The 27272-nt window shown below is 41.2% G+C and overlaps 2 protein-coding genes across 4 annotated transcripts in view; both read right to left on the bottom strand.

Annotated features, from left to right (window-relative positions):
- LOC146518564 (sodium-coupled neutral amino acid transporter 3-like) overlaps window positions 1-26913 on the bottom strand; it is a 47834-nt gene extending 20921 nt beyond the window's left edge. For both annotated transcript variants that reach the window (XM_085158868.1, XM_085158869.1), the window contains exons 1-2: window positions 26403-26913; window positions 971-1200 (exon numbers count right to left, since the gene is read on the bottom strand). In XM_085158868.1, coding sequence (XP_085014994.1) covers window positions 971-1107 — 137 coding nt within the window. In that variant the 5' untranslated portion in view covers window positions 1108-1200; window positions 26403-26913. The remainder of the gene's footprint in view (window positions 1-970; window positions 1201-26402) is intronic.
- LOC146518565 (uncharacterized) lies at window positions 13107-26396 on the bottom strand. 2 transcript variants are annotated; one of them, XR_014873995.1, is made up of 2 exons: window positions 13437-26396; window positions 13107-13216 (listed from the first exon to the last, which is right to left on the bottom strand). XR_014873995.1 is itself a non-coding variant. In XM_085158867.1 (2 exons), the coding sequence occupies exon 2, from the start codon at window positions 19931-19933 to the stop codon at window positions 13967-13969; it is 5967 nt and encodes a 1988-aa protein (XP_085014993.1). In that variant the 5' UTR covers window positions 19934-20619; window positions 20840-26396; the 3' UTR covers window positions 13107-13966. The 2 variants fall into 2 exon arrangements, 1 of the variants encoding a protein (XP_085014993.1); XM_085158867.1 differs by having other exon boundaries at window positions 13107-20619; window positions 20840-26396.
- Window positions 26914-27272: the final 359 nt, after the last annotated feature.

Here is a 27272-nt window from a genome sequence, read left to right as displayed (position 1 = left end):
AGAGAGACGCTTTAATTATCCCATCTATTACATGGGCACAGGATACAACAAGTATTGCTAGACAGCCAGTGACATGATAATTAGGCACTGAGCTCACTCCATTATCCAGCACAAATTCCGGTACAGTAACTAAGAAGGCGATAGGAGAATATTTCGCTTAAAGGCACTTCAAAAGACATGTAATATGCATGCATTATTTGCTGTTACATGGGTTGTGCCTTCAGTTATGAGAGTCACTCTAATGACTAGGCCACAGCGACGCCACAGGCAGCAGGTTAGAATAATCGTTCTAACTGGAAAGAACAAACTTATCTACAGCACTGTATCTGTCTTCAATGTGTTGTGAGTATAGTGATTGAAATACAAAATTCTACCCATATACAGTATTTTGTCTTTGGAATGCCACAGGTCACTGCCACAGGTAAAGAGTTCAAGTCAGAGCAACCACTGAAGAAATCAACTTACTTCATTTAAGGTAAAGAATCCAGTTTGGCATTTTCCTTGACCTCTGGCATTATCTTGCTATGAGAATTTGTTCTGTTTTATTAGAGGCAATTTTGAGACCCAAGACTGAATAATTTTTTTAAAACCTTTAAAATGTTTTAGTGATTTATTGAAACAACACCAACCTTTGACTACTAAAAAGTAAGTAATAGATCATATTTATGGGCCTGTATTTTCCAAAGGCAACATGAGCAAAATAAAAGAAATCCAAATTTACTCCCAACATTGTTTTACTTTTGTTTTTAAATTACTACTTCAGTGATAGTAGCTTCCAGATTACCTCAAACACTGATATTATTTAGGATTTGCTCGTTAAATGTAAAAACACATGACATTTTACCTTTGCAAAGAAAGAAAAGTGCATATCAACAACATAATTAAGTGGAAAAAACTGGTTAAGCATTGTTGTATATCGTTGTGCATTACTGACACAAGTATACACTGTAATAATCTATAGTATACTCACTTTTCACCGTCCTCTGCAAGTGGTGTTTTGGCTGATGCTGAGATTTCCTCCCCAGGCTCATGGCCTTTCCCATTAGGAATGGCACTCGCCTCAGCTGGAGTGTCCTCCACAGTCTCTGCTGGTTTATCCTCACTCATATCTGCTACAGTAGCTAATAATTTGTCCCTTGAAATTATGTGACCTTTTTTACTTCTTGCGAGAAAGTGAAGCTCTTATTTCCCTCGGTGGATCTGTAAGAGAAAAAAATTGGAGTTTAAGATGACCATTTTGCAATGAAACATCATGCATATTATAGCAGTTCTCTGGCATGTAATAACAACAAGACAATGAGAAGAATCACAGAATCACTGAGGTCATTCAAAGGTGGCTGTATCTTCAAACACCACACTCATGATTTTATCCACTGCTAAGAAGGGGATGGCAAAGACAACTCAGACAATTCAGAAAAATAATGCGAAAAATTTCAGTGAATTCAATTAAAATTTTCTGTTTTTTTTAATTAACTTTTTATTAAACCACACACTGGAAATGGAAGTAAATCAAGATCAACGTGACTGTAAAACTAGCCAACATTTCCTCCAGTAATCAAAAGCAAAAATAAGCTCCCACTAAAATAGATGTTTTGGCAAGTGCCATGAATAATTAACACATCAGCTGACAGGTCTACACTCAGATGAGCATACACATCTTTTAGTTAGCTGTGACACACTGGGCTTTGCATCAGGACTCTATTTCCTGGGTATCCTGTAGTGTTTTGTTGTCTTAGCTGACCAGCTGACATGAGAGGCCCAAAAAAGCCCCAGTGACATGTATCTCCTGGTCGCTGTTGTCTAAAGCCCCCTATCTGGCTTGCCCTGAATGTTCTCCTTTGGTCTGCTGCATAAACAGCGGTGGAAGCTATGACACTGGGGGGCCACAAAGGAGGAATACACAAATGTTAAAAATCCCCAGCACTGGGATAAAAAGAGCAGAACCAGCCAAGACCAGCTACAAACCAGTTCTACCCGTCTTTGTGCCTTCATTTTTCTGCTTGTCACTTTTCTCTTGGTTTCCCCTTTTATTGAAGAGGGTTCACCATTGCCACAATGCTCAGGAGGTTCTGTACTACCATTCCTGGCAACCACTCAGCTCTCCGTCTTCTCTCAGGCTTCTTCCGTTTCACAGCCCGCTCTTTTAAATGTACCAGCTCTTTTTTTCACAAATGTTTCACCTCATCAAATACAGTGTGCGTTGAATAAACTCCTCACCTAGCAGTCCTCTGAACCTGTCCTACCAACCACATTGCTGTGAGCTTCACTGCGCAGCCAGGCCTCTTGGTATCTCTGGCTAAAGCCAGGCAACGTGGTTGGGCAGCAAAGCACAGTGCACAATGGCACATGTTGTGTGGTTTCCTGGGAACGGCTTGGAGAACAGTGGCACTATTGTGCCAGGCATCATTATACTCCCGGGGCCCCTTTGGCTGTAGTTCGCCAGGCCACTCGAGAGGCTGAAAAGGTATTTTACTGGCCTCTAATTGAAAAGATGCCACCTTGAATTCAGTAAATGCCAGTATCCTGTATTCATGCACAGTTGTAGCAGAGATGCTGACGGCAGCAATGGCAGAGGCAGGGCCACTCTCATGGGACAAATCACCACACAGAACCACATTGCCACTCAAACAGTCTACAAATCACGAAACAGTTCAGGGAAGCCATTCAAAGACAATATGCGATGGGCTGTCCAGCTACAAGGGTTTCTCCTAAATGACCATGTGCAGCAGAGCTTGAAACAGCAGACCTGATTGGCGTGAGTTGTATCTTCGGCAATCATTATGTTCAGCAAAGGAAACACAAGACATTCTTGAAGGCAATTGAGTGAGAAGCCATAAACTGTCATGGACAACATACGATGTATACTGTGTATCCCTTACATGGTCATTAGTGAGCATGGATGTTGATAGGATTTGAAAATAGGATGTGAAAAAGCCTACATAGCCTTTCAAACGACTGCTTTATTATCTCTGAGTCTGAACATAGTACAGACATCAAGCAGTAAAAGAAAAATCCTTGCACATGACTCAGGTGGCCTATATCTTTTTTTTCCATTACTAACATGCATGTATGTGTGTATTGTTCTTAGTTTTATGACCACACAAGCGCATATGACTACAGACAAGAAACGATGGAGTTGCAGCTCAACAGCTTGAAACCCAGTAGCCACTGAACCATTGTGATATTAAACAGTGGCAGGCTTGTGTCTACAAACTGGGATTTTCTGTAGTCTCTAGACACTATGTCATGCTAGTATGTAATATCTGTTTAGCCTGGTTTCAGATCCAAGGGTTTGAAAAATTTTCAAGGTTGTTTATTTGGGGTTAAATGCCAAAGGTGGCAGCTAAAATACTACAGTACTAAAGTACTACAGTACTTAAGTAGAATTTTTGGATATCTGTCCATTACTTGAATATTTATGTTGCATGCTTAAATTTTACTCCCTACATTTTCACACAATTATCTGTACTTTGCACTACTTACATCTTTGTAACAGGCTCATTACTTTAGGTTTAACACGCTTGAGACTTATTGATTACTTTGTGCTACTGCCCAAGTTTCCACCTAAATTGGGGAAACAATACTATTAGTATGTCCATGATCGATGCTTATCACATATGACTGATGTAAACAATGTTGAAACAAAAGTTGCAAAACAACTGCACCATTTGCACTATATTATACTAGACTGCGCTATACTCAGTAGTTAGTCCATAAGATACAGATGTCCATAAGTTTTGGCAGCAGTACTTCAGCATCTAGCTAGCGCAACTGAAGAGGCGCGAACTTATAAGGAGTCACATCTTTTAAATGCCAGGTAACTTCAAATGCAACATTTCAAACAACTCAACAAACATCAGAAAACGCTCAACATGTTTCTGTGCAGTTTGTCGCACAAGGTGTCTGCTGCTGTTATTTTAGGCCACCTGTGGGCTGTGTGATGGTTTTATAGCTTGACCTCGTGTTGTTCTTTCCATGCTGGCTGTGTTTACTTTTAGCCAACCGAGGGTGGAGCTGAACTGGTTAGAGATCGAACAAACCTGAGCAGGCTGGGCTCAGGAGGCTTTAAAGCATTTAAAGCTGTTTTCCATTCACCAGCTCAGGTGATTTAAATGTACTGACAAATATATATGGCTGATACACGGCTTATCTGATTTACTTAATAAAAATCTTCAGCATCACTCAAAGACTGTCTGTGGTCTCCTTTGTTTGTCACACGCAGAACTGGGTTCTGGGTTCAAATCCTATACCACCATATAAAACCAGGAATATCTTTACAAAACTTCAAATTAAGCAAAAAATTGTAGACAGAAAAAAATTTATTTAACTAAACAACAGAAGGCCCATGTAGGAAGACTAGTATTTCCACATTGCTTTCCAAAAATCCTTAATCCTATGCAAGACTTAATGCCACATTGTGATGCTCTTGGTGGGAGTAAATGAGTCTTTTCACAGCAACTGCAGAGGCTATGTTTATTCAAGCCCTCATCTAAAGCATCACCTCTGTTTGCCAACACACAGTGAGTGTGTCTGCCTCCATTCGCTGGCTCTGACGTAAGCAATTTTGCAGCAAGACGTCATCCCAGGAGGATGGAAGCAGAGCCAGACAGTTTTTGCTGATTGTTATTCCCGAGTGATACCTGAATCAAATAGCACTGATTCACCCTAAAGTATCGCTGTGCTTGTGTGAATTTGTGTTTGCAGTCAATTTAGTGTGTACTGTAATTAAATGTGTGGCTCTCTATGCGTCTTGGTGGGTGGTGGGGGTGTTTATGTAATGAGTAATCTCAAACTGTAATACTGCTGCTGCTGCCACGGCTTGATGACATTCTAACAGGCCCGGGGGCCATATGAGCCTTCTTAATTGAGTCCCCAGTGTAATTTTCGAGGCTCTTAATCTGTTGAAATGTGTCTGACATTCAATGACTGTTTTTTACACCCAGGTCCAGTAAAGCAGACCTAAGATGTTTTAAATACTATAAGAAAGCAGGATGTGAATTATCATATCTATGTTGGTCATATCAACATAGATATGAGCAAATCAACTATGCTGTGCAAAAGTCTGAGTCAATCGTCATTTCTTTGTATTTTGTTGGGAAAATGTGAAATAGTTACAGAGATTTGTTAAAAGATCTACAAGCACATATGGGGTTTGAGGCAAAACAGAGTTTGTAAAATTCTAACAAACTTTGGTAAGACCATCTTTGTTTTTCAACACATTCTGAACTCTCTTAGGAAAGCTTTTGTGGAATTACTTTCTTCAGGAACAGCTCTCCATGCTCCCTGAAGGACATTCAAAGCTTTCCTTTGGATCTTGGCAGCGTTTTGTTCTTTTCTCTGTCAATATGATCCCACTCTGCTTCAATAATGTTGAGGTCTGGGTTCTGGGGAGCCCAGTCTACGACTGATAGTGCTCCACTGTGTGTTTCTCTATGGTATGCTTATCCTGCATGCTGAAAATTGCCAATCAGACGCTTTCCAGATGATGTTGTATGGTGGATCAAAACCTGATGATAATTTTCTGAGTTTTATTCCTTGACACAATCTCAAACACCACTGGCTGAAATGCAGCCCCAAAACTATGACAAATTTTCCCATTTGCTGACATTAATGTATCACTAAAAATGTTAAACAAAAGGAAAATGAAAGTGTGCTTGATTACTCATTAAATGCTCTTGACTATTTTGTAATAATTTGTCTCCTGGAAAAATGACAGGCAGCAAATATCTCATCCTGTTCTGTCCATGAATGTAAAAAGATTTCCTGGAGTTTAAGAGATTACACATGCCCATAACTTAACTGATGAGCTGCTAATAAGTCTATCAGCTAACAGTTTACTTTAAAACAATGAGTTCAGATTTGGTACCTCTGAAAGTCAGGATGATAAAAATGATCAGATTAGGGTCCATCTCTTTAAAGCAGGAAATGAGGATCAAACAGCTCAGGTCACTCCTGTATAAAAATAGCTGCTGACGAGGGAATAGCCTAAGTGTAACCTCACATCATGTCACACATAAAGCTGTGTTTAAGTCCTCTGAATGTGCCACTACACACAGCAGCTGCCTCAAATCAGCAGAAAATGCTTAACTAAAGCATCCAACAACCATCTGTTGGTGTTCTGGTGTTCACATAAAGGTAAAATTTACACAGATACACAACCACAAAGCATATGGAGCTTAATAATGGAAAAGTCTCATGCTGTTATTGAATGAAGCAAACCCTCCAAACAGCTACAGGGAGAAAATAAAGCTATTTATGATAGAAAAGCATAAGAGGCCGATGTAGAATTTACCTTGCACTAAACATGGCTTTTTAAAGTCCAATATCGATGGTCATACAAAATCCTCGGTAGTTTAAATTAGAGATGGCACGATACCACTTTTTTTATGTCCGATACCGATACTGATATCATAAATTTGGATATCTGCCGATACCGATATGAATCCGATATAGTGTGTTTTTTAATCAACAAAACGTTTTTTTAATATCTTGCTGCATTTTGTATAAGTTTATACTCAAGTTTAAATAAATAACAACACTAAAGCTATTCTGTTATACCTGTATGTAAAAAATACACTGCGTCCAAAATATGTCATAGTTCAGCAACACTGATCAATCTAATAAAGTTAAACCTGCTCCATCCTCCCTATTCTGGTATTTTAAAGAGTACTTAGAAGAAATTTTAAGCAACCTAACTAATAGGGTTGCAAACTCCCAGCAAAAAAAAAAGAAAAAAAGGAACCACCCTCCACCTCATGATGCTTAATCGATGTAATCAAATTTAATTTGATGCAGGGGGGAAATGCACAAAAATAAATTATTTTTCAAGAATAATTAAATAGATTCAACATCTTTCTTCAACAGAATTGCAGACTGCACAGATGGTATCTTCCCAAAGGAAAAAGTACTATAGCTTACTAGGGTATATTAGACTTAACAGTTACTATATACAGTAATGGACTTCTATATATTTTACACAAGATTAAAACTTTGGGTGTAAGAGTGAGATAATTATTTATTAAAAACTAGACATTTTAAATGAGAATAAGAAAGAAAAGTATGTCTTTGTGCCCCCTTTTCCCTGTTCATGCCCTATCGGCCCCCCTGGCTGAACTTTGCTAGATCCGCCCCTGCACAGTTACCAGCCGTCAGCTGCATAGAAAAAGATCCTGGTGTAGAAAGTAATATTAAATAAATTCTAACAACAGCTTATCAAGCTTAAACGTGCTGCTGTTGTTCAGCCGCTGGTTTCCTCTTTCTGGTGAGAAGTGGGCCAAAAACTGAGAGAGAGAAGAGAGACGGACTCGCGACAGAAAAGCCGATCAGCTGATTATTAAGCAGTTTCACGATTGAAGCAGCAGGATAGAGAGAGAGAGAGAGAGAGAGAGAGAGGCAGTCGCTCCAGGTACGGTTGTTAAGCTTAACGTGGGAACGCTTTACAGACATTCAGAGATGAACTTACACACTTGCTTTACTTCTCTCTGGGAAAACTTCCTCATAGATGAAATGCTGGTTTGCTAGCAAGGCTACAAATACACACAGCCGCTCTATCAGGTGATGCACACTGCTGCTACGTGCTACGATTATGAGCCGAGTTACGCCTCGTAGCAAGTTTTGTGAGGTTCTTTTCTGATATTTAATGGATCGGATTACATTTTTTATTTCTCGCCGATATCCGATCCAGTAATTTGGGTCAGTATCGGACCGATACCGATACGTAATATCGGATCGGTCCATCTCTAGTTTAAATATGAAAGCTACTCAGTCCTATTTACTAGTATTTCATTATTAATATCTAATGATTTTTAAAAGACATCTGTTTTCTTCCACTTATCCAGTTCCATCCATCCCAGCTGCCAAAGGCTGATCCCCAATCTGTCGCAGACCTAATGCAGAAACAACCACTTGCACCCACAGGCAATTTAGGATTACCCATCAACCTAACATCATGTCTTTGGACAGAGAGAACATACAAAGCCCCCAGGCTGGAATTAAACCCACTCCCTTCTTGCTGTGAGGCAAGAGTGGAAACCACTGCACTGGCCAGATACAAACAGAGAACATATTTTCTGCTCTCCAAAGGTAGAGCACTAGCTCCCCTTTTCAGATGCTTTTAGCTTGTGTGGCAATGTCTGATAAACCTTAAAAGATCCCATAATAAAGCATTATGGACTTTCTATTTGTTGTACATTTTGTACATTTGATGCCCTAACTGATAAAAATTAAAATAAAGTAAAAACCTTTTTGTCAGTTTGACTGCTTCTGTAGTTTCTGCACTCTGTCTTTGTATGGCAGCAGAGTTTCTATAGTACTTCACTGTAAGCAGAGTAAGTATTGTCTTCGGCACATCGCAGATGAGTTGGCTTGCTTTTCTATGACTGGAGTAGTTTTGCTGCTATTCAATTAACGCTCAGAAAGAATGAAATATTCCCAACACAACATGCACAAGGGTTGAAAATCTTGTGTTAACTGTCTTCAGGCCTCTCATTACCACTGCCCCCATGAATACTGGCATCCTCTGCTTCTGTTTCCTTACAGGTTGTTTTCCTGACCTCTCTCTCTCTGCAGCAGGCCATGAAGCACTACTGTGATTAGCCAGCAGGGAGAATAGGAGATTAACTTCTGACTGACAGATTTGTACGTGAGCTTCTGAGATGCTCCTCATATCCAGCGTTCCTATAAGCTGCTGTGAGACACACACGTCAGAGACTATAATACCACACCGGATGTGGTCCTAGATTAGCAGTGCACTTTAATATACACTGAGGTAGAAGGCATTATATCACAGCAAATGTTTCATTGGGAATCTCTAATCATGATCATTTTGACTGTTTAAAGCAGCAAAAAAACACTGCAAAAATTTCTCCTTCAAACTACATTTGAAACAGAAGAGTGGACGATGAGTAGGAATGCACTAATTTAATAACACTCACTATTTTAACCAACTGTTACCGATGTTTGGCCGACATATGTGTGCCAATAAAGTCTGAAAGATAAACTTCTGTCAGTAAAATAATCTGCTTCACATCAAAACATTCCTCAGTAGTAGTAGTAGCATTAGTACGGAGAATCATGTACAATTTGTGAAAAATCATAGGAAACATCTGTACAGATTTTTTGAATTTAATAATAACTATCCTGAGTATGTATTAGGCTATCTAAGCATGGTGACAGTTGCTCAGAGGTTGTCAGGTTTTATCTTAGTAAAGCTGGCTCTATTGCTCCATACCCAGCTAGTATAACACTGGCTTTGGTCAGCAACCTTTAAAATCTTGGACCCACGCCTTGGCTTGATGTATGGGTCTCCCCTGTATTAAAGAAATAGACACTGATCAAGGTTGAGTGCCTGACTGAATAAAACTGATAAACTGATACTGATAAACTACCACATTTTGAGACCTGAAATCAATCTGTATCATTTTACTTCATCTGCTAAAAACTATTAGTCAGGCAAAGGAAAAGCACTAGCTACACCCTCCCACATAGCAAAATTGGTATGGCCCAGATCTGGCCCACACAATGTGCTTACACATGTTCCGCATACCACAAGGAATGACGACCCTTTGGTGGCCCAGATCAGGTTTGCCAGAGGTGGCACAAGGCCAGTTGCAGACACACTGCTGGCCCTGTGCTGGCCCAGAACAGTTTCAGCTCTGGCCCCAGATGTCAGCCTAATGACTACCTTAATCAAGCCATGTAATAACAACATGTGCCGCAACATAATAGTGCAAAAGTAACATGACAAAACTCTGTTCAGACAGAGAAACGACTGATTCTTATATAGCGCTTTTCTACTCTCCCGGATAACTCAAAGCGCTCTACACAACATGCCACATTCACACAGACTTTCTCTACACTGAGTGCTTCCTAACTACATTCATACACATTCACACTCTTGACAAGCAGACTGGAGGAGCCAGGGATCGAACTACTAACCTTCTGTTGGTGACCTGCTTTATCTCCTGAGCTACAGCCACCCAGTGGTCAACAGCAGTAAAACCTCACTAGGTTTTGGATAAAGTGTACACTCACAGACCTGTCAAGCCTGCATTTGAAACGTTGGCTACCATAGCAGTATAGCATTGCAACATGGCATTTGGGTCTTCTAACTAAAATAGGAAAATAGGAACATAAATAGTGCCATCATTGCCAGACCTGGCCCACATCTGGTTGGCATACACCCTGCCATGAAACCAGTCAGTCAGAAGCGCCAGCTTGATGCCGGATCCTGTTTTCTATTGGCCTGGGCCACATAAACCAAACCATAATCGGGCCAGATATGGCATGCCATCACATAAACAGTGTCATCTACGCCAGGCCTGGCCCAGATCTGGATGACATACCACTTACCATGCCAGAAGTCAGCCAGCAGTGCTGGCTTGACACCAGATCCGGGCCAGACCTGTCTGCTATGTGGGTTGCCTCTTTACCTTTTTCAACTGAGAAAACCTGCATTACATGACAGCGGTATAACAGAAACAATTAAAACTATTTCAAAATAACCAAACCTTCGGTTGAAACCTTAAATGGAAATGCTATTACACCATTTAGTACCTTGTGATATGCCAGCATGGGGGTACCAGTGTGGTGACTCAGTGGAAATGAAATTTATTTATAGACTCACCCAACACTTTCTGTCACTTTGCCTCAACTTTAACACTGAACACCCTACAGACTGGAAGCGACAGTCAAACAACAACCACACAGAGAAGAGAGCACTGTGAGCTTCAGACCAATGCAAGCAGGACTCTAGATAAAGAAATAATGGCTACAGGGATGGGTTTACGGCATACTGTATATAAAGATGTAATTTCCTGCCACTTCACAGAAATAAACCCATAATATGTACGCTCTTAGCTTGGTATTGCGGGTGTGCCACGAGTTGGGACTTGGTACCACTTCTCCAGCTTTCATCATAAATGCACGTGACATCACCAGTGCAAGATGCAAGAACACTAAAGCACAAAATTGTACTCCATCAGAAAAGGGTGAAACAGATGATGAGGATTTGTTCAGACTGGTAGTAGCCATCCACAGGGCTAATAACACCTCAGAATTTCAAGTAACTACTTGAGAAATAAATTTGCACTGCAAATACAAAGATCACTATAGTGCAGAAAGGAACTAAATCACCTCAGCCCTACTTTGTTGATGCATTTCTATAATTACTGCTTATGTAATATTGAAAAGATTCCAGTTCCTAGTACAATGTTCCTATAGTATCATATACCTGTGCATTTCCTTTAAAAGGTGCAAAAAAAAACCCTATTTACATAATGAAGGTTATTGTACCTATAATCTGCAAAATCTCTGATCAAGCAGACTTCCTTCTCTTCCTTCTCTTGTTTTCCCAATCCTCTATCAAACACGTGCATTTGGCTCAGCAGATAATTATATTTTGGCTCAAGGCTGTGATGCATGTTTGACGCTTAGTGGTTTGGTGCTTGGCATAATAAATTACTTTCGCTGACTTTTGTTGACTTAACATGGGTATTGTGTTTGGATACGAGAGAGGTGCATCCAAATAGAAAGCACAAAAAGCTCATTCTCTAACATTACCACCTATGAGGACCATATTTCTCTTGAGGTGCAAAGCAGCTTTAAATACTTGACAGATTAATAAGCATCTGTAGTGTCTTCTGATCTGAATGTGATCCAATCCCTGTGGCTTGGTGGCTCACAATACGCTATTACATCGTCTTTACAAAGCATAGGAGCACAAAAGTGAGATGGTTTGATAAAATACTGCAAATAAATGGTTAATAAGCACAATTTTTATAAAGAATACAATTGTTGTCCAACTTTATTGGGCTTATGCCCTAAGCGAATAAACTTTCATACGATGTGAGGATATAATCAAACTATTTATCAGATGGCAAGTGTATTTTGAGGACACCTAAAGATGCATGCTCAATCATCCAGGTAAGTAAATCCCAAAAGGTTGATTCTGTTCATCTGGATGTAGCATTTAGCTAGCACAATGGGAACTTACATGCAGCTTTGGTTGTTGTTTAGCCAGCGTGTTGTCAGTGCAGTACAGTGGCCCTGACAGGCCAAACAGACTGTAACTTAAGAAAACACCAGCAATAAGAAAAATGCTGCAAAAGCACACAAAACACAATGGAAATAGGAAAAACGAAAACAGAAACAGGAAAAAAGAAAACAGAAGTAGGAAAAAACAGATTTCCAAAAGCACAAGGGAAGTGTTTCTGGGGTTATTGTCTCCCCAGAAACACTTCCTCCTTCTTTCGGAAATCTGTTTTTTCCTATTTCCGTTGTGTTTTGTGTGCTTTTGCAGCATTTTTCTTATTGCTGGTGTTTTCTTAAGTTACAGTCCATTTGGCCTCTCAGGGCCACCGTAGGGTACAGAAACGAGAGGGTTGCAAAGCTACTCTGCTGACAATAAGTAATTGCGACAATACTGGGAATAAATAAACATGCTTAAACATTTTATAAACAAAACGTTCAGGATATCCTCAACAACTCATCTCAGTATCGCTGTCATCAGACAGAAGTGACCTTCACGAATCATCGACTGGTATCAGACTCCTTTCACAAAGATTTACAGCTTCCTCCAGAGTAAAAAGATGTGGACACATTTCTCTGCGTACAAATGCGTACTTCAAGCGTGCAGACCCTGAAATGGTACACAGCGAGTGTCTGCACGATTGAAGTACGCATTTTAAGCGCGATTACGTCACCGCCACGCAACGACGGCTGTCCCAATTCGAAGTGTACTTCAAATGCATACTCCAAATGCACCCTCGATTTCCCCAAATATCAAGCGTGGTCCGGTGCACGCATCGTGGTCCCATATATCCCACAATTCATAGCGCGGCGGTGGGTGTGGATAATTTTGCCGCAAGATACGGCAGAAGGGAGCGGCCAAAGAGTGAACTGTCAAAAGTAAGTACTGAACATGACGTCACTTAATTATGTGCGAATGTTTAATAACGAAGAACATTAAAACATTGCTGTTGGCCACATGTTGGCAAAGTTGTGTGACATTAGTGATGTTTGTACTTACAGTGTTAACTTGGTTTTAAAGCATATATATATATATATATATATATATATATATATATATATATATATATATATATATATATATATTGTAGCTGCCCACTTGGAATTACCACTCGTGACGCAGAGAGCTTCGACTGATGCAACTTTATTCTCTCCTCTTTAAACCACCGACAATATGGCACCGTGAAAACTATAAAGATGCACAAACAAATACCATTAAACATTTAAGTAAAAAGTGCAGAAATGTTCACATTTTACCATAGAAAATTATTTTGATTAACTTAAATAGTAACATTGACATAAATCAATAGTTTTTAAACTATTTATGTTACAGCATTTAATAAAATGAATTAACAACAACCTTTCTGTTTCTTAAATACATAAACAATCATTTGCATCATTAAACCAACCTCTTTCTGCTTCCAAGGGTGCTAATCATGCTGAACCAGCTAGCCAACCTCCTCCATGCACATCTCTTAGCCAGTCTTTCCACACCACAAACAAATGACATGCATATACAATAAAAAACGAATTCAACCACATTGAGTAAACTTTCAAAGTTATAGCATGTGACAGATAAATAAAATACATAGTTTGCACGAGTATTTTCAAAAAATAAACTTTTTTACTCACTCTGAAGCAACGTGTTTGTCGTTTCGCTGAGAACAGAACAGGAAGTCTGACACAATAAAAGAGGAAGTGCTAATGTACTCTTCAAAATAAAAGCGCAAAGTAAAGTGGCTTTGCCGGCATTTACACTCCCACCAAATCCTGATACAATGAACGAACAAATTCACAAAGCAAATGAATTGTACAGGATTTCTTATACTAATAAATGGATGACTGAATTGAACTATCAGAGTTATACAGGTAAGTGTACTTCATGCATTGAGGTAGTGTATAAACATAACTATTATTGTCTTAACATATTTTGTTTTATTTAATTCTCAAGGAGTAGTACTAGTTTTTGGATTGGTCTCTCAATAACTGAAGGTTTAGAAGGGGCATCTTGCTTTCTTTGCGGCTTTCTCTCCCCAACTCGTACTTTGACTCGACGGACTAAGCCATCATTGTCTTGAAAGGTCTCCACAACTCGACCTAGCTGCCAATGGTTTCGTGGGAGGTTGTCGTCCTTGATAACAACGATATCATTGACCTTGAGGTTACGCCAAGGTAAGTGCCATTTTTGCCTTGTTGAAATGTTGAGCAGATACTCTCTTTTCCAGCGGCCCCAGAACTGTTCAATAAGATATTGGACTCTTCTCCATCTTTTTGTAGCATACAAATCTTCCTTCACGAACACTCCGGGGGGTGGAAGAGCGACCTTTGTTTTCCTCATGATGAGATGATTCGGCGTTAAAGGTTCCAATGCATGAGGATCGTTGATTCCATCAACTGATAATGGGCGACTGTTGACAATAGCCATGGCTTCATATAGCAGCGTTCTGAGAGAGGCATCATCAAGTCGACCTGGGCACTGTGCGAAGGTAGCATTCAACACATTCCTAACCGTTCTTATTTGCCTTTCCCAGACACCTCCTGCATGGCTGGCGGAAGGGGCGTTGAAGACAAATTCGCACTGGTTTTCAGATAAGAAGGTCTCCAATTGCTTGGTGTCGCATTGCTTAAGTGCTTCCTTGAATTCGTTCCTTGCACCAACAAAGTTGGAACCTTGGTCGCAGTGTAATTGTTGGACAGCTCCTCTAAGGCTGATGAAGCATCTCAATGCATTGATGAAAGAGTCTGTTGACAAATCTTCAAGCATCTCAATATGGACAGCTCTTGAGTACAGACACGTGAAAATCAGACCATATCTTTTGTGCTCTTTGCGTGCTGTCTTTACAATGAACGGGCCAAAGCAGTCCATGCCGCTAAATGTGAAGGGTGCTGAGGCTTCAAGACGCTCTTTAGGGAGTTCAGCCATTCGCTGGCTCTCTGTAGGCCGTCGAAGTTTCCTGCAAAGCACACAGGTGTGTATCATTCTGGCCACCAGCTTGCTCCCACCAATGACCCAGAGTCCATTTGCTCTAAGCTCCATTTGTGTCTGGCTTCGACCTTGATGGCATGTCTTAGCATGGTAGTGGGACACAATCAGCTTGGTTATATCACTGTTGCTTGGTAAGATGAGTGGGTGCTTCACTTTGTGGCAAAGAGACGACCACTTTAATCTGCCACCAACACGCAAGAGTCCATCAGACCACATGGGGTCAAGACTGAAGAGAGAGCTTGAGTTTGGAAGGTCCCTTTTTGCTTGAAGCGTTTTTATTTCATGAGGGAAGGCGTGCTGCTGTACGATCTTTATCACTGCTTCAGCAGCCTTCTCACGCTCTTCGATCGTCGCATGTTCAGTATGCTTTTGTTGAGACCTCAGTCTTTTGATTCTTGCAACCACCTTTATGAGTTTCGTCCAAGATGAAAACTGATTCAGACGATCGAGAATATCATTGAAGGCACTGACGTCAGTTGCGAGCACCTGAATTGTTTTGACTTCGGGATCACCAACAAGTAACTCAGCTGGAGTGCTGGGTGTTAGACGTAACTCACGTTCCCAGAGAAACTTTGGTCCTTGCAGCCAGTTTGTAGAGTGGATGTCTGAAACATGAAGCCCTCTGGATGCATGATCCGCTGGGTTTTCTGAGGTGTCCACATAATACCATTGATTGGGATTGCTGTTGTCTCTAATGAGTTGAACACGGTTTGCAACAAATATGTGGAACCTGCGAGCGTCATTGTTGATGTAACCAAGTACCACTTGAGAATCGGTCCAGAAGAACTCATCATCAATTTTCATGTCAAGCTCAGCCTTTAACAGGACGCTTACTTTTGCAGAAACCACCGCCGCTGCGAGTTCAAGCCTCGGGATACTTGTGACCTTTGAGGGTGCCACCCTTGCTTTTCCCATCACAAGGCTGCAATGAACCTCGTCCTTGTCATTTTTATATCTCAGGTAAGAACATGCACCATATCCTACGCAGCTGGCGTCCGAAAAATGGTGTAGCTCTACTCTGACAATGTTTTGGAAGTCATGTGGGTGGTAACACCTTGGAATCGAGACCTCCTTCAACTTGAAAAGACCATTTATCCATTTCTCCCACCGTGGCTTCACATCTTCTGGGAGTGGGTCGTCCCATCCAATGCCTCTGTGACAAAGCTCTTGTAGGATATGTTTTCCACTTAGGCTGAATGGAGCGATAAATCCAAGTGGATCGTAGAGTGAGGCAATGACAGACAAACAACCACGGCGGGTCGAAGACTGATCTTTCAGGCTGATGTTGAAGCTGAAGGTGTCGTCCTTTATCGACCATTGAATGCCAAGAGCGCGTTCTGAAGGGGATGGGTCAAACCCACGAGCTTCAATGGTTGCTGCTCTTTCAGAAGGGTCTAAGTTGGAGAGAGCAGCTTCTTCATTTGAGTTGAATTTGTGAAGGCGCAGGCCTCCTTTTCTGCACAACTCTTGTGACTGAGTGATCAGTTCTTTGGCTTCCTCAACTGATGGAACGCTGGCTAATCCATCATCAACGTAGAAGTTTTTCTCCACAAAGGCTGATGCTAGAGGATAGTCTGTTTGATGTTGTCGTGCAAGATGCTTTAAACCGAAATTGGCGCATCCTGGAGATGGTGCAGCTCCAAACAGATGAACTGCCATTCTGTACTCCTGAGGTTCTTTCTCCAAATCACCTTCTTTCCACCAGAGGAATTTCAGATAGTTTCTGGATTCAGGGGTGACAGCAAATTGATAGAACATTCTTTCAATGTCACAGATTACGGCCACGGCTTCTTTCCGAAATCTGCAAAGCACTCCAACCAGAGGGTTGATGAGATCAGGTCCAGTTAATAGGGTATCATTTAGAGAGACACCATGGGATTTGGCCGAACAATCAAAAACAACTCTTAGTTTGTCCGGCTTCCTGGGGTGATAGATTCCATGATGTGGCAGGTACCACTCGGTCTGTCCCTGAGATGCTATAGGAGCAGGCTCTGCATCACCCCTGTTGATGGTTTCTTCCATGAATGTTCGGTACTGATCGTAGTATTGTTTGTTGGCCTTTAGTTTTTTCTTGAGACACTGTAGACGTACCGTGGCTAACCTCTTGTTGTTTGGCAGGTTGGGTGGGCTGTTCCCTTTGAAAGGGAGAGGCATTTCGTAATGTCCGTCTTCTCTTTGTGTGATGTGATTACTGAGGAACTGTATGAAATGGACATCTTCTTGGGAGACATATTTGTTCTCATAGGTTCTCTCAGCAAAATCTGATTCCAGGGCTTTTAGAACATCTGTCGCTGATGGAACAGGCAACTCTTTTACTCTGAGCCGATGCACAAAGCTCTGGTTTCCTTGTCTGTCTAGGTGGGGGTTTGATGAGCCAATTATACTCCATCCTAGTTCTGACCTTTGTGCGAAGGGTTCATGCTTGTCACCTATGATGACTTCAAGAGGAGCCAGCGCAGATGGACAGTCATATCCAATCAGGAGCCCTACATCACAATCTTGGAGAGTTGGCAACTTATTTGCCAAGCTTCTGAGATGAGGCCACAGTAATGCTGTCTCCTTCGTTGGGATGTACGACTTATCAACTGGGATAAAGTCGCGGCTATAAGCCTGTTGCAGTTGGATACAACTCTCAGAGTGGAGTCCTCTAACTTGTAAACCATAAACACTCTTACTCGAGATGACTGTGTCAATAGCCGTCATGGTACTGAGTTTCAGTTTTACTGGTTGGACATCCACATTCAGCTTATCAAGTATGTCGTCCAAGACAAATGTTGAGTCACTTTGTGTGTCTAGCAATGCATAGGTGAGTATTTCTCTGTGTGGCTCTTGTACAGAAGACACAAAGACTGGGACAATACTTGAGGTAGCCGAAACGCGTTGTGTTGATGTATGAGACATGACCTTGTGTGTTTCCTGGTTTATAGGTTCTTCCGTGGGAGTGGAGCTATTTGTTACTGCTTCTGCAGGGTTTTGCTTCCTGTTTTCGTGCAGGCAGGTTGGATGACGACGTTCACAAATGTTGCACGTGTGTCGCCTTTTACAATCTTTGGTGATATGACCTTTTCTTAAACATCCAAAGCAGAGCCGGTTTTCATGGATGAATGCCTTTTTATCCTCAACACTCTTAGCTGCAAAGATGGGACACTTTGAGATTCCATGAGTTTCATTTCTACAAACAGAACAAGGTGATTTTGGTTTACTAATGTTTGTGTCTTGTTTCTCTTGAGCAGAACTCTTTGGTTGCATGTTTGTGTTGAAGACTTTGGCTCTCTTTGGGATTCGATCATCTACAGGTTTGAAATTCATCAACAGTGGAGAAGCTATCGGGTTGCAAGCTATCTGTGCTTCTCTACTCAGGAAGTCTGTGAAGCATGCAAGATTTGGATAGGTGCCAGATTTGTCAAGTTCATCTACAACAATTCGACTCCACTTGCGCACGATCCATTCTGGCAGTTTTTTGAGCAATTTGTGATTTTCTTCACAATCGTTTAGGATAGCTAGTCCTTTGACGTGTGGGATTGCTTCAGAGCATCCTTTGAGGAAATCGGCAAACTCTCGTAGCGCTAGTGGGTCATTTGCGCTGATTTTTGGCCATCTCATGAGTTTATCACGAAATGCTTTCTGTACAATGAATGGGTTCCCATATCTGTCCTCTAAGACCTTCCATGCTCCCTTGTATGCATTTTCTGAATCTTGGTAAAAGAAACCTTCTACCGCTTTGCGTGCTTCTCCTGAGAGATAATTTTTCAGATAAAACATCTTCTCGCTTGCTGGAAGGGGTTTTCGGTCAATCAGATTCATGAATGACATTTTCCAATCGGTAAACTGCAAAGGGTCCCCACTGAATGTGGCAGGCTCAGGGACTGGCAAGCGATTCATACTTAATGAGCTAGCGATTGCTTGTGCTAAGCTGACAGACTCCTGGGTCATTGTCATTTCTGGAATTGCTTGGTGGGGTTGGAATGATGCGGCATTTGGATTAATCTGAGGTTCAATTTGCCTTCTGTAGCAAGCAGAGCTAATTTTACTATCAATTTCCCCGTTGTGGTTCTCAAACCCTTCAAGGCTGTTGTACGCCTTCACGCGAGCTATTGCTATAGCAACTTCTTTGTCTGCTTGTAACTGCTGTAGTTTTGCTCTTTCTTGTTCCAACTGTTGTTGCATTTCCACCTCTTTTAGTTTAATTTCTGACAACATTTTTGCCTCTTTGAGTTTCCATTCACTTTCTAACTTGTGAAGATGTGCTTGCTGTGCTCTAATTTCTTCCATAGCCTTTGATTGCTCCAGCTTGGCAGCAAGCTCTGCTTCTGCATCTACTCTACTGCTGCGGGTACAGGATGAACCAGAGTGATGGCTCAATTGCTCTGACAACTCTATAGAGCTTGCAGTTTCCGTTATGCTGTCGCCAAAAACAGACCCATATTCGTTCTTGCTTAACACTTCTCTTACTCTTTCTTTCTCAAGATGGTTATTATATTCCTCATGAACAGTCTTTAGACGGTCACTTATGAGGTTACATACCTCCTTTGTTAGCGTAACACAGGCGTCCATTTTGTTGACAATGTCAGGTGTGGTGTTACTGTTACGCAGGATAGGTTCATACTGTGAACTTACAGCGTCGTGCTTTGCTTCAATGTTTTGTTGCAGTTTATTGAGGTCTTCTGCTGAGCAGAGGGATTTTAGTTTTGTTCTAGTTTCCCTTGCTACGAGCTTCCAAGAGTCATAAGTCTTGTTGAATGATTTTTCACGTTTTCTGATATCGTGCTTTTGCATCTCTAGGCCTTTCTCTGTTAATTTTCTCTCACGTGAGCTAGATTTGCATGGTGCGTTTGTAGGGTTGCTTGTTTCTTCTTCTGGTGAGCTGGATTCACATGGTGCCCTTGTGGGGTTGTCTGTTTGCTCTTCTGGTAGTGACATTTTGTTTCCGTAGCTGCCTTAAGTCGATTATAGCTTTGATTGCCTTACTGCCTGACTATACTTTTAAGCTGTAGTTAATCTTTACCACAGAGTAACGCTGTGTCAAACATTTACTGATTATGGACATTCAAAGGTATGTTTAGTATAAGACAGCAACAACAAATGTTCATAAATTAGTTAATAAGCTTCACCTTTTAAACCTTTTCATAAACAGACATCTTGTGAATTATTATTCAACAAAAAACACATTTTGCTCACCAAGAAACATTAACCAGATTCAAGAATATTATGTGTTGGAAGTCCATAAATTATGGCCTCGTAATATTATTTAAAGAGTTTCTAGTTATGCATTAAGCTTGTGCATGGGTGTAAGCAGTCCCGTGTTTCTTCTTGATAGTCAATGTCTCGTTCAGTATCTGGGGTCTTGAGCTTTAGTATGCTGTTCTTTCTAACCTTGCAAGTGCAGTTTGTGGATGCGAGTGGAATCAGCTGGCTGGTAACAGGTTGGTAGCTGGATCTCTGATGAAATGGTGTCAAGTTCTCTGCAGGGATGGCAGGTCTCTTGCAGTCAAGGAGTTTTCACTGTAGCTGCCCACTTGGAATTACCACTCGTGACGCAGAGAGCTTCGACTGATGCAACTTTATTCTCTCCTCTTTAAACCACCGACAATATGGCACCGTGAAAACTATAAAGATGCACAAACAAATACCATTAAACATTTAAGTAAAAAGTGCAGAAATGTTCACATTTTACCATAGAAAATTATTTTGATTAACTTAAATAGTAACATTGACATAAATCAATAGTTTTTAAACTATTTATGTTACAGCATTTAATAAAATGAATTAACAACAACCTTTCTGTTTCTTAAATACATAAACAATCATTTGCATCATTAAACCAACCTCTTTCTGCTTCCAAGGGTGCTAATCATGCTGAACCAGCTAGCCAACCTCCTCCATGCACATCTCTTAGCCAGTCTTTCCACACCACAAACAAATGACATGCATATACAATAAAAAACGAATTCAACCACATTGAGTAAACTTTCAAAGTTATAGCATGTGACAGATAAATAAAATACATAGTTTGCACGAGTATTTTCAAAAAATAAACTTTTTTACTCACTCTGAAGCAACGTGTTTGTCGTTTCGCTGAGAACAGAACAGGAAGTCTGACACAATAAAAGAGGAAGTGCTAATGTACTCTTCAAAATAAAAGCGCAAAGTAAAGTGGCTTTGCCGGCATTTACATATATATATATATATATATATCTCATAATAATCTGACAACAGCTAATTGTTATTTGCTAACTACTCTTAAATGACTGTTCAGTACAGAAATGAAGCCCAACAATCATGTTTTACAGTCCCGTGGCCTCAGCCTCAGATACTCAACTAATAATAGTGATGTCATGACAAAACATTTTTCTCCTTCATTTCTGTCAAACAAAGCTGTTTTCTCGTGGTTAGTATCATGGTTGCTAGGCAACCTGAACAGCCGTCCCATTTCACAAGCCTCTCACTTCCGCACTTCTCGTACTTATATGCTGTGTCCCAATTCGGGGTATGCACGCTTGAAGTACGCGCACTACGCGTACTACGGACGGTGCGTACTATAAGTACGGGAAGTGCGGAAGTGAGAGGCTTGTGAAATGGGACGGTATATGCTTCGTCACGCTGTTCAGGTTGCCTAGCAACCACGATACTAACCGCGAGACACGTTACATACAGCTTTGTTTGACAGAAATGAAGGAGAAAATGGTTTTGTTGGTCATTCATTTTTGTCATGACATCACTTTGATTAGTTGAGTATCTGAGGCTGAGACCACAGGACTGTAAAACATGATTGTTGGGCTTCATTTCTGTACTGAACAGTCATTTAAGAGTAGCTAGTAAATAATAATTAGTTAATGTTGTTCATGAGACTAAAGTCATCTCACTATGGTAATGTAAATATAATATGGCCAATATTATAGTATTGTCAGATTGTTGTGTTTGTGGATATATGACTGACTTTAATTATCCATAAAATCATCAGATTCTCTGTAAGATTAAGGTCGACTATATGTATATTTACAAGTAGAGGCTTTAAAACCAAGTTAATGCTGAAAGTACAAACATCACTAGTGTCTCACAACTTTGCCGACATGTGGCCAACAGCAATGTTTTAATGTTCTTCGTTATTAAACATTCGCACATGAATAAGTGACGTCATATTCAGTACTTACTTTTGACAGTTCACTTTTCGGCCGCTCCCTTCTGCCGTATTTTGCGGCAAAATTATCCACACCCACCGCCGCGCTATGAATTGTGGGATATATGGGACCACGAAGCGTGCACCGGACCACGCTTGATATTTGGGGAAATCGACGGCGCATTTGGAGTATGCATTTCAAGTACACTTCGAATTGGGACAGCCGTCGTCGCGTGGCGGTGACATAACCGCACTTAAAATGCGTACTTCAAGCGTGCATACCCCGAATTGGGACACAGCAATAGTATGCGCCGTATGTAGTATGCGTAGTACGCGTACTTCAAGCGTGCAGACCCTGAAATGGGACACAGCCATTTGACAGCTGAGGTAAACAGCAGCCATCTTAGTTAGGATTAGACACTGGAAAACAAAATTCAGTCGACTGCAATCTGCAATCTACTGACACCTAGTGGTGGTATTTTACACACTGTAATTTTAAGCAGGGTCGGGAACAATTCACTTTTTTTGGTAAGTTATGAGAATGCGGTTTAAAATTGTTTATGTTTATCCATGAAAACATCAGGGTCTGTAGTTTAGACTTTATTTATTAATTAAAAACTCTGTTTTGGATTTTTTGTACTTTGTAAAGAACACAAGGGATGTACAGAAGCGTCAAGACTACAGCCACGAGATATACTATGATTGATATGAGATGACTTCTCTTTGTCAACCACTTGCCTGATGATGGTTTAATCCAAATGTTGCAAATAGTGTGTCTGAGTCTGCTTGTGATACCAAGAATGTCTGTTCCTTTCTTATGTACCTGTTTATTAAATACATGTGCAAACTGGTTTGGTTGCCAACATAGGTCAAAAGACAAATATACAGTATATAAATGATAGAAAACCATACAGACAACATATGACTTTTTGTCTCTTCACAAACTTTTGTTGCTCAGTATCTCAAACAGCAGATTGGCAAGGGACTAAGCAACGAAGACAGCACGTACACAGCAGAGGACATCATCTATATAATGCCTTCCATGCAGACATCCCTCATCGCCACACTTTTCAATGCCAGCTCAGTCTTCTCTTTATCATTTGTCCCAAAACAAAGAACCATCCTCTACTGGCATCTGCTACCCGTCTCTCTCCTGTTTCCTCCTCATCACATGGTGATGCAAGTGTGGGGGGGAAAGAGTGCATTCATTCAGCTGCAAGTACAACTCATGCAGTGTGTGACCACCAGGGTGGATATTGTACTGCTGACCATGTCACATGCCACAGCACCATGAAAGTCCAAATCCCAAATGTCCAAATGATGGAGAACTCCAGGGCACAGTGGGCACACAATGTAATCAGATCAATGTAAGGCTTAAGAATTAAATCCCTTATAGAAATTCACAGAGCACAGTGGTCAGTGATGGAAAATGAGCAAAAATGCAATTCTAGGTGTAACATACTCAGAATTTAGGGGCTTCTAAGTTGGACAACTGGTAAGATTTTCCTCTGTGTGTCCTACTGAAATGTTCTTGCCAATTTAATAAAACCCTGTGATCACCTAAAGTCCACTAACAGAACTCACTGGCAGTGGTTCTCAAACTTGATACTGGGAATTTGGGGGGGTAAAATCCCACAGAACAAATTTATTTCCATCTTTGTGTGGTCCTTTTTTTTAAACTAATGGTTGTTTTTTTTACTCTTTTCTGAACAGCTTACAAGTCAGAAATCAGACATTCACCCAAAGGGTGAAAAAGAATCCACATTACAAACCAATCAATATATTATTATACACACAGCTGCACCTTTCCAAAACCAGGCATGAATTTAAGCAAATAGAAAATTTCAATTAAACTGGCAGTGCCTCGTATGAGGCATTGGTTTAGACTCTTCTCAATCCACTCTTAATTACTTAGTTTGGTATAATTATTTTCTCTTCTTAGAGCTCATCTATTGGGCTGGCATTTATCCCAAGTGGTCTGACCTTATGCAAGCTGTAAATCATCTAAAATACCCTTCAGGACATGTGCAGGTAGTTTTCAATAAACCTGTCTGCACTTTGAAAATGCAGTAATGCCGTGACTGATGACACCTTAACCACAGGACCTCCTTGCCTATGAATGTAAGTCTGCATACTATAATGAGAACGAATATTAACTACAGACTGATGGTATATCTGATGTACATTTGTAGTCAATAAGGTGAGAAGTTCCAGTGTAAAGCATGTGCACTCAAAACACAACAAAGCTCATCATTTTACCAAGAATAAACCCATGAAACTCACAAAATACAGAACTGATCATTAAAAGGCAAAATGAATATCTATTTGTGACTGTGGAGGGGAAAGGGTTAAGCAAATTCTTTAGTTTATCCCTTTCTTTAAGACCAAAATCAAATCTCTCAAGACCAGACAGTGGCTCAGGTCCTTTCATAGTTTAATACTATTGACAAAGTCACCGCACGGTGCTGCTTTCTTCTCACGGTGAACTACATTGCCTTCTAAGACTGAGAAATCCCTCCATGTTTTCTTTTCATTCTTGCACATGTAAACCAATACTTCTCTAGGATCTGAATATACTTCTCACAGACGCAGAGCTTTGATCATATTAAACAAGAACTTAGTAAAGTCCTCTGTCTGCATCTGATCTAATAATGGAGAGAAAAAGAGGGCGGTGAAGGAGTTGTCAACATCTCTGATCCATTAACTGGAGTTTGAAAGACAAGAAACACAAATATTGATAGACACTCGAATCCCTTTACAGTAAAGGACCATTCAGAGGTGTGAACGGAGGCCACGAACACATTTACGCAGTGCTCCTCATTCTTTCACATTTGTCTTCTCAATCGATGTATTTTATAGTCAATCTGAGGGGCAGTGACATTTACATCACAGAGTCTTTTCAACCTCCATTTCAATAATCAGTGCTGTATGCATGTATGTGCACACGTGCATGTGCTTACCAGCACACAAATACAATCTGACCAAGTCAAATGGAGGTTTTTAATCACACAGCAGCTCAAAAGCTCAGCACACACAATGTCACCGGGGGCTGGATCAATCTGTTAACAGTGTGATTTAATTCTGGGATGGGGTGGGAGACTGCCCTCACATGGACCAGAAAGAGGAGTCAGTCAATTGTAACATCAGTGGCCAAGTAGGCTACACATGAGCTCTTGACAGCCCGCTCCAGCCTGCTGAGTCCAGCAGTCACAGTTTCACCTGCTGCCCTCAAGCCCCTGAAGTGACTCATCATGGAGGAGAGAATGACTGAAGACTTTTCCTGCAGGTCACCCCAGAAAACCTGCCGCTGCTATTGAGTTATTAGAATTTTTTACACAAACGCTTATAGTACGGATTAATGCATATCCTTAATATCATTCTGTGCATGCATGATAGAAAGTATCCATATCGTGTTAAACAAACAGAGGTAATGCACATGTGTAGCACAGCCCAAAAACATCAGTTACAGAGTTATTACTGCATATATGCATGTGATGTGCAGCATTCTCTGTTTCCCCACTTCCTCCTCAGAATTGGCATGCAATCAGAAGTGTTAATTATGCCTCTCAGGCTGGCAAAGATCACCAAACACCAGGACGAGATGGCACCTGTAGCCACACCGTGACAGTGCGAGCCAGCTGTGGATGCCTTGCAAGTTTGACTGAAATATATAACACACATCCAGATTAAACAGCCAGAACCAGTAAAATCCAACCTAGTCACTAAAATCTAAGGCATTAAAACGCAATTCCTAATCCCGAGCGCCATATATATGCAATAAAAATAGAAAATTAATCAGTGTAGAGTTTAGTTGGGCTTTAAGTTTGCAGTGGCCATTAAAAAATAGAGTCAGGGAATTTAAAGTGAATACCATCCTTTAAAAAAATAAAATAAAATTCTCCCATTTTTTGCTGGTGGAAAAGAAAATCTGTCTCCTGAGGAATATGTATGCAGTCTGTAGTTCTACGAGGATAAGCCCTGAGGAAGAAAGTAGCCTACTTGGTGAGTCTGTGTAGCCCAAAGGGTGGCACAGGATCTCAATAGTAATGTCATCTGTCTGTCGCTTGTTACTTGAATGAAAGAACCCAACAGCGTCATCGAGCAGCATATCCATGTTCTGTCTATCTGCATGCACAGAGAGCATCGTTTTTCTTTTACCTGAGCGAAGTCTAACATTTCCATCTCTACAACGTGAGAAAACACGCTCGTTGCTAAGTTTAACACACCGAGAGGGCTACAAATCAAGGTTACGGCAGATTTCCATTGCCTTACCAGAGAAGTACCAATGCCCTCCTCCAACTCCAAATATCTCCACACGAATCCTGCCTCCGCTCGCCTCTGCCTGCCTGCGCGTTGACAGCCTCTGTCCCGCTACGTCCGACCGCCTTGCCTCCCGGCTGCCTTTCTGTCATGTGTTTCCCGATGAATTCTTCTCGTAATCTTCTCAAAAGTGGGATGTGAAGAGTGTTCGGGTTCCGCCTACTGCATGCACAGCGACACAAATCAAATTCTTGTTGTGTATGCTGCGAGAGCGCGCCGGGTCGCGAGACACCCCCCTCGTCCTCCGCCTCCTCGTGCTCCTCCCGGACTCTGTTTGGCACGCACCTTTAATCGCGCGGAAATGATGACCAGCACGAGATGGGTTAAAACGTCACACCCGCTGGCATTAAGATGTTGTGGATACGCGGTGTTGGTTGTGGTTTATGTTTCATGTTTATGCATTTCTCATCACCGTGCCTGCGTGCGCGCGGTGAGACAAAGAGATCGTGAATGAACAGAGGGAGCCGACACATAGATTTGTTTACTCAATTTAATTGCGTCTCCTTTAATTGCCTCCAAAAGAAAATATAATGAAATTTTAACCAATTGCAGCGTCTCCCGTTTGAAACGCCATCAGCAACGTAAAACAGCATCCTCGACTATTTGCCACCAGCGCTGCTTACGCACACGGTCGACGCAAGCGCTATTTCTAGGTCACCGGCAGTAGCGCGTTTTGATGTCACACGGCTCCGGGGATCGTTTCCTTTCTCCCTCTTCCAGCTCACGTTCACAGGATAGGTCACACACACACACCTGAGGTAAAATTAGACGAGGTGCCTCTTCCCTCGGATGTCTCTGACTGTATGTGTGTTGGTGATTTAC

Source organism: Neolamprologus multifasciatus, chromosome 5 (assembly GCF_963576455.1).
Source record: "Neolamprologus multifasciatus chromosome 5, fNeoMul1.2, whole genome shotgun sequence".
NCBI lineage: Eukaryota > Metazoa > Chordata > Actinopteri > Cichliformes > Cichlidae > Neolamprologus > Neolamprologus multifasciatus.
The sequence above is the reverse complement of the archived record's forward strand: the minus strand, read 5'-3'. Positions and strand labels throughout refer to the sequence as shown.

Coding starts and splice junctions, on each gene's coding strand:
- LOC146518565 (XM_085158867.1), bottom strand. CDS start 19,933: ATGTCACTACCAGAAGAGCAAACAGACAACCCCACAAGGGCACCATGT.